Source organism: Equus caballus, chromosome 20, assembly GCF_041296265.1.
Source record: "Equus caballus isolate H_3958 breed thoroughbred chromosome 20, TB-T2T, whole genome shotgun sequence".
Classification (NCBI taxonomy): Eukaryota; Metazoa; Chordata; class Mammalia; order Perissodactyla; family Equidae; genus Equus; species Equus caballus.
This window is the reverse complement of record NC_091703.1, coordinates 27,217,475-27,230,980: the sequence shown is the minus strand read 5'-3', so window position 1 is coordinate 27,230,980 and position 13,506 is coordinate 27,217,475. Positions and strand designations below refer to the sequence as shown.

Genomic DNA, 13,506 nt, shown 5'->3' with positions numbered 1-13,506 from the left:
GATATTGTTTTTATGTGAAGGATATTATTGGGACAACTCACAAAATCTGAACAAGGTGTATAGATTAGGTAATCATATAATCACACACTTCCAAATCAGTCCACTTCACTCCACCTCCATTAACATTACCATAAGTCCAAACCTGCATTTCACCTGAACATCTGAAATAGTTTCTGAAGTGATCTCCCTTCTTCTACTCTTGACCTTGTTGATGCAAATAACCAATAGCTGTTCTATAGGTAGGAGAGACAAGGTAAATTTTACTTGAGCCAGGCTGAGGACTATAATCTGGGAAGGCAGTCTCCACAAAGCAAGAAAGCATCCCAGAGAAGCAGGGGAGGCCCCAGGTGGCCTGCTTTCTGCTTCTGTTTGATTCTCAGCACTTAGCTATGAAGCCCCAGATGGCCTGCTTTCTGCTGAAGTCTCCTTCCTGTCCCATTCTCAGTCTTTGCTCTGACTGCGGGGGACTCTTCATGTCCCTTCAACCAGTTAGTTCATTTCTGCTTTGGAGCTCCTGTGCTCACTGTTCCCGCTGCTCAGCACCTCTTCTCCAGCTTCACAGGGATGGTTCTTCCTTCGTCCTCAAGTCTCAGAAAATCCATCATTTCCTCCAGGAGGCCCTCCCTAACTTTGCCAGCTAAAGTAGCCCCCACCCCACCCATTTCTCTCCATAATATTACCCAGCTTTTTTCTCTCATGGCACCATACATTGCACATGGTTGACACAGTAAAGATGATACATTTGTTGGGAGTGAATGAATAAGTAAAGATATCAATACAAGACTAGGCAAAGGAAGGTAGGGGTCAAGTTTAACACTATTTTAATGCCCCCATAGTGGGTAGCACAGGATTGGGTTCATGTCTAGTTTCAATAAACACTTAAAACATTTGATTTTTGGAATATTTGAAAGGCATCTTTAAGATGAGGCATGATTTATCCAAAAAGTATGAATGAAAACTCTATTTTCCTTGAACAAAAAATATCCTTTTGTCATTGTGACAGACTTCAGTATATCACTGTGAAATGGGGTAAGTATATTTGTTGTGAGAATGCAAAGATACAGCATAGGTGAAAGTGTTGTGTAAACTTTAATAAAGCATTATTTTACAGAATCTTGAAACACTGAGAAGCTGTAACTTGCTTAAGATGAATAGAGCCAGTGACAAGCAGCACTTGCTTCCCAACTCACATCTGATGCTTTTCGTTAAAGCCATGCAAATAATATTATAACAACACACTAAAGATGAAAACCACAGAGGCATATACACAGTAGTAACCCAGTCTTCCATCTTACCAAATCAGCAATTTCAATGTTCCTGATTCTTTCCAGAATGTGTCCATTTGTAACCGCAGTAATAAAAATTTGAACACTTTAAATACTTTTTTTTCAGCCTAGTTTTACAGTTGGGTACTGAATTATGTAAAGTCCAATATACTATGCTTTAAGCCATCATTTTAGATGCTTGACTCAGTTCTAGAATCCTCTATCCTGGCTCTCAAAATATGTTTTGTAGATTTCTGGGGGGTTCTGTTACACTTTGAAGGAGTCCACAAGGTTAATACTATTTCCATAATCATAATAACAATAATAAATAGTACTGAGACATTATTTCTCGTTTTTGCTCTCATTCTCCCACGAGTGTACAGTGAAGTTTTCTAGAGCCTGCCTGCATGATCTGTGAAACCCAACACTGAATACAGAGGCAGATGTGAGGATCTAACCATCTTCAAGCAGGCCAGACATTAGATTTTTGTGTTAAAGAATGCCACACTTCTCAATAACGTTTACTTTGGAAACAACAGTTATTTTTCATAAAACTTTTTTTTTAAAGATTGTCACATGAGCTAACAACTGTTGCCAATCTTTTTTTTGTTTTTTCTGCTTTTTCTCCCCATATCCCCCCCAGTACATAGTTGTATATTTTAGTTGTGGGTCCTTCTAGTTGTGGCATGTGGGATGCTGCCTCAACGTGGCCTGACGAGCGGTGCCATGTCTGCGCCCAGGATCCGAACCAGCGAACCCTGGGCTGCAGAAGCAGAGCGTGTGGACTTAACCACTTGGTCATGGGGCTGGCCCCCAGACATGTTTTTTTAAATTAAGCTATAATTGGTTTATTATTGCCATTTTAATATAAATTAATAAATATATATATTTTTAATTTCTCAGTTTTGATCTGTAATGCCATAAATATTGACAGATATGACCCAAATGAGCAAAAGATCTTTGAGGTCCTCAATAATGTTTAAGTGTCTAAAGGCAGCCTGAGGTCAAAAAGCTGGAAACCATTGCTCTCCCCGCTGAACCTGAGCCTCTAATCCACCTGGTCCAGTATCCACCTGCTCAGCTGGGACCTTAAACCTTAGGCCATACTTGATAACTAGTACTAACTCCTTGTTTACTGTAAGGACACTTGAACCACACCAGATCCAGAGGTGTCCTCATCCTTCATCTTTCTTCATCCCAGCTGTAGGCCTGGGGAGCTTTAATGTGTGGTCTGGAAATCCTGAGGCTGGGTTGGAAATGGACCATCAGCTCTGGGTCTCCATAGCTGTAATAATGGAGCTTAACCATGCCAGCAGTCTTGGCCCCATCACACCTCTCTGGTCCTGCTTCCTCTATCTCTGACCTCCTTTTGTGGTTACTGCCTCCCTTCTTACATCCTAGTGTATGCTGTTGCCCTCACCCCAAGATCACAGTGTCTGATGTCAACTGGAGTATCAGGCTGAATGTGTCACTCTGATGTTAAAGTAGCAGGTTTTCTGCCTGTCACTTTCTCACACTTTCTTCTTGGTTGGGAGTTATGTGGCAGCACAAGTTTCCTGAGACTGGACCAAGCCCCATGGTTACAAGTATATGAGTTACTAAGCAACAGCCTAATGAGGGAGAGATGGGGCTGGGGCCTGAAGAGGGTGTCAAATGGGACTCTGGAGGAGGTTCTCTTATGTGACCAGAGGGAAGGAGGGCCCGTTTTCCTCCATGGCGTGCTGCGCTGTGGTATTAGAGATGGCCAGAGCTTTTCTACTTGGCTCTGAGGCCAGGGAATTGGTCCTGCTGGCTGTGGTGGGTCCCGGCCCTGTGAAGGATCAGGCCGCCCTCAGGCACCATGACCCCCTGGGCCCCTGTGAACGCTGGGCAGATGAAGAGCGGGCTGTCATCAGACCCCAGCCTGAAGAAGGGTCTCAGGGGCCCAAAGAAGGTTGAACGGGGACATGTGTAGATGTGTGATCTGTCCCTCATGTTATAGAAGGAGACATCTCCAGCTTCATAGTCCAGGAAGATGCCCACCTGGCGAAGGCGCTCTTTCACGGGGAGAATCTTCTCGGGAGAGGACAGGGCCCGGTACTGGTTTCCAAACATCTCAAAGGTCCAGAAGCCATTCTGAGGAACCAGGAGGGCCTCCCCTTTCCTCTCAACATTGTCTCTACAAACCCCCACTGCCCACACCATCACGTTTTCAACTTTCACTTCCCAGTAATGTCTCCCTGAGGAGAAGTTCTCCAGGCCCAGGACACAAGGCCGACAGTCAAATCTCTCTGGGTTGTCGGGCACGCTCTGCCTGAAGGGGCCCCGTCTCACGCTTCTCCGGTCTTCTGACAGGAAGAGCTCAGGATGAGCAGTGTCTGGGTCCAGGACCACATCAGCTGCAGGGGAAGACTCAGGTTTAGGCCTGGGGTCTCAGGAGATTGTGTGATTCCTAGTCCCCATAGAGGTCCCAGAAAGCTGGTGGGAGATCCCCCATGTGGCAGCCTTTTCCATGAAGGCCCCTTGATCCCAGGTGCCAGGCAGTTCACAGCCTGAGAATGACTGAGGCTGCACCTGTATCTCTTGAGTGACAGGAGCATTGCCTCAGGTAGAGGATAATTGGGGCTCTAAGAAATGCAGAAAATTTAGCAAATGAGGCGGAATTAATGACTCCTATATTCTCTCAACATTCTCAGATCTGCCTCCTTTTCTATTCAAGACCTATGATCCCAGGGAATCTCTTTAGCTAGAGACTTTCCCACTTGTTTTAAACCAGGAAAGAGGCCCTATCCCTCTCCCAATGAAGCACTTAAGGCCTATTTCTCCCTACACAGGTTCCTGGGCAGTAAAGGGTCTCTTCATTGATCTTCTGTGTTCCACCAGTTTAGCCAGATGACAACGGATTTAAATGACTAACAAGGACACCCTTCAAAGAGTAAAAAAGGAGGATAATGTCCCCAAAAGCCAACCTGCTGCCTGAGAGTTGTGAATGTCAAGAGGTACGGGGAACTATTTCCATCCAGCTTTGCTTTAACAACATGGGTCTGAGTCTGCAGCTGTGACTTCTCTGGATATAGGAAGTACTTGAGACTCTGAGATTTCTGTAGACTAATTACTTAGTCAATTTACATCTCCATTGTGTTAAAATGAATTTCTCCTTTCCGCAAGTTGATATGTCTGACTGTGACAATTTTGAAATTGAAAAGAGGAAGGAAGAAAGGTCCCAGTGCCATGGTATCTGGTGAAGCCTGGCTTCTTTGGTGCTTTTGAGCAGAAAGTGATAAATCACAAAATGCAAAGTGCTCATTAGCACCAGGCAAGTGGCTCCCCTGCTCTCCCACTTGCCCACCTCCCCTCCCCTCACAGGCTACACACAGAGCATCAGTGTCTCTTGGAGCAGGAGGCATTTCTGGCACCTGTCTGTGCACCCCTGAGACAGGCTGGGGAAGCTTATCGCCTTTCCCACACGTGGCTCTTCAACTGTGCAGTCCATACCATCTCCCAGGTTATAAATGGCTAAGTCTGTATTGTCTTCTTTCAAATTAATCCAGGATCCACAGAGCAACAACTACTACACTGTAACCTTTGTGGAGGTCAACTATGCATGGTAGACCTCTGTCAACATGGATTAAATTATTCTAAAAAGCAAAGTTTGGTGGGAACTAAGCCACAGAATTGATTAAGACCTGTGGGGATTCCCTCACAGAGCATCTGGGCTTCAGCTTTGGGTGGGACACTGCCAGTGAACTGACCCCAGTGCCCTGCTGCTCCCCAGCCAGCCTTGGGGTCCCTTGTTCATCCCCTCTAATGCGTCTTGTAGGCTAGCTAGTGGAGTTTCTCAGGAACTGAGGGAATGTCAGGGGGGCTCACCAGCATGTAAAAGGGTTCTTCTCCATCCTGCAGGGGGAGACAGAGAGGTGAGCTTCATGAGATAATGGCTAACCAAGGAGAAAACAAATTGTGCCCGGAGTAGTTCAGGAAATGCTAAACTTACGCAATTCCTCTTGAAGTTGCTCTGAAAAAATAAACAGAAACAAACGAATACCCTCAATCGAGGAACTAAAAGAATCTAAGGTTGTAGTCAGCAATGAGGGATGGACTTTTCTATGAACACCACCATCCCCCCCTGCCTAGGGAATTGACAACATACGAGAAATAATATATGATGAGGTGGCTAGAGATCATCAGTGCTGATTTAGGTCTGCTTTATTCAACAGTATAGTGCTACTTGTAGCCGGGTGAATGGATGCAACAGTGGCAGGATGGAAGCAAGCTCTGAGGATTCATTCCTGAGACAGGAGAGTCCCAAGCCCTTCCTCTGCCTCTATGCATTTCCTCTCTCTGTTTCCCAGGCTGTCAGCTGTCAGAGCTGTGTCCTTTGTGTGACAGTGAACTGTCCTTGTACGCTTTTAACTTTTATGTAATGTTCTTTCTCTTTTTCACACATTCTTTTCCCATTCCTTACGTGCAATTTCTTTCTCTTCATTTTCAACCTCCTTTTCCCCTGAGAGAATCTTTTTCCTGTGGAATTTGTTGATAAGACAGATGCTCCCGGAGATGAGGAGGAGCAAAGTAGGCAGGATGACAACCAGGACCACCATCCAGGGAGATGTGGTGGGAATAAATGATTCTGAAAAGAGAACCAGAAAAGTCCCATTTAGTGAGAAAAAGAGACCTGGGATGAAAGCTGCCCTCAGGACTCATATCTAAAGAGCTCCCCCAGGTCCCTGCTCTACTGGCTTCTCTCTCACAAACCCCAGATAGAGAAAGTGTCACTTCACACTGATTCCCAGGGCTGGGGACCCAGGAGACAAAAAGCAGAAACACCTGGAGTCACCAAGAGAAGGACCAGGGTGAATAAAAGCTAACCAGCCATCCTGCATCACCACGGCCACCACCCTGGGACTAGCCACCATCCCTTCTTGCCTAGAATATTGCAATGCCCTCCTCCTGCTTCTGCCCACACCCTCTGCAGTCTGTCCTCACCACAGCAGCCTAAGTGAGATCATGTTATTTCCTTGTTCAGAACACTGCAATGCTTCCTATCTCACTCAGACTAAACGCCAAAGTCTTTTTGTGGCCTACATTGCCGTGTATATTCTGGACCTAAGGCCTCTCTGAATTCATCTCCTCCAACTCTCCGTGCACTCAATCCATTCCAGCTGCCCCTGCCTCTTGGAGTTCCTCGAAACTGTCACACATACTCTGACTTCAGGTCCTTTGTCTATGCTATTCCTATTATCCAGCTTGTTCACTCCTCAAATATCTGCATTTCCCATGGCTCACTTGCCCAATTGCCGTCTTTTCCACGAAGCCTTACCTGATCATCCTATTTATAGTTACAACTCCCTCATAGCACTCCCTAACCTCTTTTTGATTAACTTTTTCTATAGTATTTATCACCATCCAATATAATCCACAGTTTAATTAATGATTTCACTCCTGGTTTTAATTACTTCATTTATTGTTCTCTGCTCCTCTAGAATGTGAGCTCCATGAGGGCAAGGATCTTCATGTATTTTGTTCCGCTATTTACCTTTGGTTTCTAGAACAGTGCCTTGAACATATGTGATGCTTGTTAAGTGTTTGTTGAATGAATTTATGCATGTCTGTAGATAGAGAATTTCCCTGCTCTGTCCCTTGGGAAACCCCATGGGCAGGAAGGGAGGGCTTCAGCAGGCAGCACCTCTGGGTGTAGATAGACACACGCCCAGACCACTCTCCTTTCTTTCTGATTGTTCTAAATGTTTAAAATTACTGCAGGATAAGGACCATAATAGGGAAAAAGCAATCAGATTTACCCTCAGAGAAGAGGCTCATACTCCTGTGTTTTGAGACTATTTGATTTTCCCCTTGTGACAAAGGAAGAGGGCGCAACTCAGCTGCAGCTCCAGGCCTTCAGGTCCAGGATCCTTCCACTCTACGCTCCTACCTCACCATCCCCACTCCAGCCTGCAATCTGTCTGCTGAGGATCCAGCCTCCAAATAATGAGTCTCCAGAGGGCAGGGAGCTAACCTGGAATGAAAATCACAGTTTCCTTCTCCTGGCCAAGCAGGGTGTTGTTGATGGAGCAGGACACATTCCTCACAGAGCGGTCCCTGATGCTCACAGCTGTGGTGACCATGAAGAGGCTGTCTGCATCCATAGTGTAAGTCTCCTCCAGGGCAGGCATAATCTTACCATGGGGGTCCCTCCAAACCACCTGGGGCTCTGGGTACCACCCTACAGATGTACACTCCAGCCAGATGCCCCCATCCTCGTGGATCTCCATTTCAATGATGGGTATAGAGCCCAGGCCTGAGGAGAGAGACCAGGGCTCGGATAAAAAGGCACTGGTGTCTTAGCCAGAGTGTCTTAGAAGATCAGCTCTTAATGGCGAGAGCCAAGGGAAGGGGGTAGAGAGCAAGGGTCCACTGCCCAGAGAAACTGATCATGCATATTCCATGCATTCCTGCAGTACCCCTTCTGTGAAGGGAGGAAGGAAACAAAGAAAGAAGGGAGAGACAGAGGAAGAAAAGAAGAAGATAGGAAGGAAGGTAGGAAGGAAGAAAACTGACGTTGGGAGAAAACCAAGAGACCAATATGCCAAATAAATGGTGAGATCTCTAAGGAGAGAGGATTACATTGTACTTTTCTTTGTGCTCCCCCTATAGACCCCATCACAGTACCAAGCAACTGCCTCCTAATAAATGTTGGCTGATTGATTCATTCAGCTAGAGATTTTAATGTTCTCACTTCTTTGTGGGTCTGTCCACTCTGACCTAAAGAAGTGGGTTTAGAATTTCACTTTTGGCCCTGGGAGGGCTTCTCAGTAGCCGTGGCTTCCTGAAGCTCTAGGTAATATGATAAGGACAGAAACCTGACAGGCTGGCGGAATCATAAGAAACATTTTAACCTCAAGCCCATGACCTTAACAAACTAACAAGAGTCAGGAATAGGTAGTGTTCTATTTGTTGATGTGAGTAGTGGTTATATGGATTATAGTTTGTAATAATTTGGTAATCTGTCCATTAATGTTTTATGACTTTTTCTCTATGTGTTGTATTTCACAATAAAAATGTCTAATTCTAAAACATGTTACTGAGGAAGGCCCTGAGGGAGCCTCAAGAAGTAAACATAAGAATGATCTGTAGAGATTCAACATTCTCCCTGTTCAAGGCTACTGCTGAGTTCTGTGTGCTTCTCAGGAGTTGATGCCCACAGCTTAGCAGGGAAAATCCGCTGATTTGGCCCTTGGGCAGGAGGAAGCCACCCTCCCTGTGTAAAGGGGACTCTAGGCAAATATCTGCTTGTCTGCCAAGGGCCTGTGGTTAGAAGAGAAAGTTTCCCCAAGAGTCACACAGTGAAAAAGCAAGGGAACAAAATGAAATGACACACCTGCCACCATCAGGCGCATGGTGGCCTCATTGTAGGATTTGCCTTCTTGGAAATAACAGTGGTAGATGCCGTTTTCGTGGGCTGTGACGTTGTGGATGATCAGTGCCACGCTCCCCTTGCTGATCTCCTCTTTCACAAAGGTTGTCCTTCCTCGGTACTCCTCCATCTGCTCCTCTGTCCTCTCTCGCCCGCCCTTATACACAAGCACTGCGGGGGAGAACTGAGAGCGGAACCACCGCACCTCCATGTCCTCAGCACTTTTCTCAGGTGACAGGTGACAGTGTAACATGCTGTTTCCTCCAACCATGGCCAGGATTGGATCAGCTGGCCCCACGACAGTAAACTGGTCTGTTCAACAAAAGGGTAGAATCAGACCGGGGCACCAGCCATCACATATCTAAGGCAGGAAAGGAAGGGCATATTCCAGGGCACAGACAGATTCTTTCTCCATTTCTAATATATTCTTTCAGTCATATTCTTTCTAAGGCCATAGGGGCTTCCTGGGCTGAGGATTCTGGGGGCCAGTAGCTGTGGCTGGTCAGCAGCAATAGATGCCTAGTAGGAATATCTATTGAGGCTACTAATGCTTCCTGAACAAAACACTGAGATGCATACACTGAGCGCCCCCTACTGACCCTGTGCTCACAGAGGTTTCCTTCCATTCCCCAATCTAGCACAGTGCCCCGAGTAGAGTATAAACATGAGCTGTCCAATATGGTAGCCACTAGCTGTTCCCAAGGCAATGTGCTGTAAATGGAAAATAGGCACAATTTTGAAAATTTAAAATAAAAATATTAAATAACTTACTGTTAACATATTACAATAATTAAAATATAAATAATATTTTTGTTTTGGGGGTTAAACAAAATATATTATTAAAATTTGTTTCATCAGTTTCTTTTTTACCTTTTTTAATGTAACTAAAAAATTAAAATTTTGTATGCAGCCAGCCTTTGAGACGCTGATTGTGTTTTGATGGGATCATTCTGGTACAAATTCAATGAGCATGTGCAGAAGGAAAGATGAATGCACACAGCTGCAGCACTTCTTCAGACTGCAGTGTTTTACAGACTGAAGTGCTGATTTTCCTTTCTGAGAAGCTGATAGGAGCTAGTGGCAGGGACCCTACCTGAGACCAGTGCAAACAAGCTGAGAAGGTGGAAGAAGAGAAGGGCATTTGGCAGGGAGAAATGCAGGGCAGCCGCTGGCTCCATAAGCACCAAAGATGAGTCACCCAGGAGGGACAGGGACCAGAGACCTAGGGGCACAGACAGAGAAATCAGCCAAGGAGACTTGACACTAGTTCTGATCTGGGTCAAACCTTCCTGTAACTCGTGTTGGGATCATCAGCACCCCACCTTCGGTCTTGTGCAGCCCCCTTCCTCTCCGGGTTCAGGTTTCTCCGGATAGATTGATTCATTAAACATTCCATGGAATAAGCCAACCACACGAGGATGAGGGAGGCAGTTTTCTGCCCTCCTCCACTCACTTCTCTGGCCAGAGTTGAATTTCTTCAGTCGTCACTTAATATTCTTCCATACCCTCCCTCCCCTCCCTTCCCCCTCCCTCAGACTTTGCGGCCTGAGGTAAAGACAGTCGTGGAGAGCCTCCTCTCCAGGAAGCTTCCCTTCTCCAGGGAGCCCCGCCTTTCCCCTCATCAGGTTCCCTTCCTCTGCTTACCGCCCCACCCACACCCTAGAGCTGTAGAGAGAGCTTCCCCTCCCTTTCGTACCTTCTAGATTAACTTCTTGGGTTTCTTTTCTCCTCTGACACTCAAATGATGATTTTCCGCTTCTCCCTCTTCTATTTAACCCGCTCATGGGCACAGTCACAACCAGAGAGCAAGCTGTCCGGAAAGCAGAGAAGACAATTTTCTTAATCTCCCATTAGTCGCAGTGTGCAGAGCTGTGGGACCAGAAACCTGGTCCACTTTCCAACCACAAAGTCCGAGTATTTCCAGAGTGGTTTGGAGGTCAGGATTGGCCGGCTGTGGGTCAGCCAGCCAATGGTATCCCTGAGCCAGCTTTCTCACCAGTTACTAGGTAAAATACACAGAAACAAATTAAAATCCCACAGCTGCGCATAGCCTTTGAGATGATTTAGCCTTTTTCTTTACTTTTTCTGTTTTCAGAAGCGAGATACTTCCCTTTCTTTCTTTTTCTTTTTTTTTTTTTTGTGCAAAACCTTGACATTCCTCGCGCATTTTGGCCGTTGCTGCAAACCACAAAGAGGCCTCTGTGTGTAGAAGTGTGTATGTAGTAGTGGATGTGGTTGGGGGTGGGCAGGTGATGAGGTAAACATGAACAACCTGCTTTCCAAAGCCAGAGGAACCTTTTTCAAGTTGTTCTGCTTATTGGGGGCCGTGCAGAGATAAGGGGGAACATAGGGAGTGGTTGGAGGGGCAGAGAATGAAGCAAGACAGCAGCTGCAGTAGTAGACTGTAGACCTTGTCATTCACTCAAAACCCATTGAGGGAGAGATGCTGAGGCTAGTGAGAGGCAATCCCCTTTCTCTCAGGGAGGCGGCGTTCTAGAGGGGCAGGAAGATGGCAGCGAAGACTTTCTAGTTGGGCTTCATCCTCTGCCAGTGGATGGACCTGTTGAGTCCAGCACCCTCCTACGCCCACACAGTGCTCTCCTCCCATACCACAGAGACCCCAACCAGGCCACTGTAAAGATTTCTTCTACAATAATCATCCTGAAACACATTTCTTCACATTTCCCTCAAGAACCTAAAGGCTTTCCCTGGAGGCCTACAATTCCTTTTTGTTTGAATTTTTTTTCACATTATCTCATTGAGGTGATATTGGTTTATAACTGTGTAATTTCAGGTGTACATGATTATATATCGGTTTCTCTAGTGACTGCATTGTGCTCACCACTAACAGTCAAGTTTTTATCTGTCCCCGTGCATATGTGCCCCTTTACCACTTCGCTCACCCCCTCCACCCCCTTTCCCTCTGGTAACCACTAATCTGTTCTCTTTGTCCATGTATTTGTTTATCTTCCACATTTGAGTGAAATCATACAGTGTTTGTCTTTGTCTGGCTTATTTCGCTTAACATAATACCCTCAAGGTGCATCCATGTTCCTGCAAATGGGATGATTTTGTTCTTCTTTTTTTGAAGAAGAAGATTAGCCCTGAGCTAACATCTGCCGCCAATCCTCCTCTTTTTGCTGAGGAAGATTGGCCCTGAGCTAACATCCATGCCCATCTTCCTCTACTGTATATGTGGGATGCCTGCCACAGCATGGCTTGCCAAGCGGTGCCATGTCCGTACCCAGGATCCAAACCGGCAAATCCCGGGCTGTGAAGCAGAATGTGTGCACTTAGCCACTACACCACTGAACTGGCCCCAATTTCATCCTTTTTAATGGCTGAATAGTATTCCATTCTATGTATGTACCATATATCTTCTTTATCCATTCATCGGTCAATGCTCACTTGGATTGCTTTCACATCTTTGCTATTGCAAATAATCCTGCCATGAACATAGGGGTACATAAATCTCTTTGGACGGTTGATTCCAAGTTCTTTGGATAAATAGCCAGTAGCTGGATAGCTGGGTTGTATGGTATTACTCTTTTGAATTTTTTGAGAACTGTCCATACTGTTTTCCATGGTGGCTGCACCAGTTTGCATCCCACCAGCAGTGTAAGAAGGTTTCCTTTACTCCACATCCTCTCCAACATTTGTTGTTTTTTTGTCTTGGTGATTATAGCCATTTTGAGAGGTGTAAGGTGATATCTCAGAGGCGTAAATTTTGATTTGCATTTCCCTGATGATTAGTGATGTTGAACATTGTTTCATGTGCCTGCTGGCCATCTGTATATCTTCTTTGGAAAAATGTTCATATCCTCTGCCCATTTTTTGATTGGGTTGTTTGTTTTTTTTGTTGTTGAGTTGTATGAATTATTTATATATTTTGGAGATTAACCCCTTGTCTGATAGATGATTTGCAAATATTTCCCCCAGTTGATGGGTTGTCTTTCCACTTTTTTCCTGGTTTCCTTTGCCTTCCAGAAGCTCTTTAGTTTGATGAAGTCCCATTTATTTGATTTTTTCTTTTGTTTCCCTTGTTCCAGTAGATGTGGCATTTAAAAAGATTCTTCTAAGACCGATGTCAAAGAGTGTACTGCCTATACTTTCTTCTAAGAGTTTTGTGGTTTTGGGTCTTCCATTCAAGTCTTTAATCCATTTTGAGTTAATTATTGTGCATGGCTAAAATAATGGTCTACTTTCATTCTTTTGCATGTGGCTGTCCAGTTTTCCCAACACCATTTATTGAACAGACTTACCTTTCTCCATTGTATGTTCTTGGCTCCCTTGTTGAAAATCAGCTGTCCACAGATGTGTGGGTGTATTTCTGGTTCTTGATTCTCTTTTACTGATCTGTGTGTCTGTTTTTGTGCCAGTACCATGCTGTTTGGGTTACTATAGCTTTGTAGTGTAGTCTGAAATCAGAGACTGTGATACCTCCAGCTTTGTTCTTTTTGCTCAGGGTTCCTTTGGCTATTCAGGGTCTTTTGTTTTTCCATATAAATTTTAGGATTTTTTGTTTTATTTCTGAGAAAAATGTTGTTGGAATTTTGATAAGGATTGCATGGAATCTGTATATTGCTTTAACCAGTATGGACATTTTAACTATGTTATTTCTTTCAATCCAAGAACATAGAGTATCTTCCCATTTCTTTGTGTCTTCTTCAATTTCTTTCAACAATGTTTTACAGTTTTCAGTGTACAGACATTTTACCTCTTTGGTTAATTTCCTTCCTAGGTATTTTATTCTCTTTGTTGTGATTATAAATGGGATTGTATTCTTAATTTCTGTTTCTGCTACTTGGTTGTTAGTGAATAGAAATGCATGTGATTTTTGTATGTTGA

General features: G+C 44.8%; 1 protein-coding gene across 4 annotated transcripts; it reads right to left on the bottom strand.

Moving 5' to 3' along the window:
* Nucleotides 1-1,070: 1,070 nt before the first annotated feature.
* On the bottom strand, nt 1,071-10,603 carry LOC100065830 (butyrophilin subfamily 2 member A2). Of its 4 annotated transcripts, XM_014734258.3 has the most exons (8): nt 10,355-10,585; nt 9,752-9,880; nt 8,623-8,970; nt 7,261-7,542; nt 5,710-5,874; nt 5,239-5,259; nt 5,115-5,141; nt 1,071-3,643 (listed from the first exon to the last, which is right to left on the bottom strand). In XM_014734258.3, the coding sequence occupies exons 1-8, from the start codon at nt 10,440-10,442 to the stop codon at nt 3,021-3,023; spliced, it is 1,683 nt and encodes a 560-aa protein (XP_014589744.2). In that variant the 5' UTR covers nt 10,443-10,585; the 3' UTR covers nt 1,071-3,020. The 4 variants fall into 4 exon arrangements, with proteins under 4 accessions (XP_014589744.2, XP_070100445.1, XP_070100444.1 ...); XM_070244344.1 differs by lacking the exon at nt 7,261-7,542 and having other exon boundaries at nt 10,355-10,603; XM_070244343.1 differs by lacking the exon at nt 9,752-9,880.
* Between the last annotated feature and the right edge of the window lie 2,903 nt (nt 10,604-13,506).

What these genes read in the sequence shown, in the direction of transcription:
- LOC100065830 (XM_014734258.3), bottom strand. Translation starts at nt 10,442, where the DNA reads ATGAGCGGGTTAAATAGAAGAGGGAGAAGCGGAAAATCATCATTTGAG. An exon ending in TGAAGAGAAAGAAATTGCAC is followed by an intron (nt 5,260 to 5,709) that starts GTAAGGAATGGG and finishes TTATTTTTTCAG; the next exon opens with AGCAACTTCAAGAGGAATTG. An exon ending in GCAACTTCAAGAGGAATTGC is followed by an intron (nt 5,142 to 5,238) that starts GTAAGTTTAGCA and finishes CTCCCCCTGCAG; the next exon opens with GATGGAGAAGAACCCTTTTA.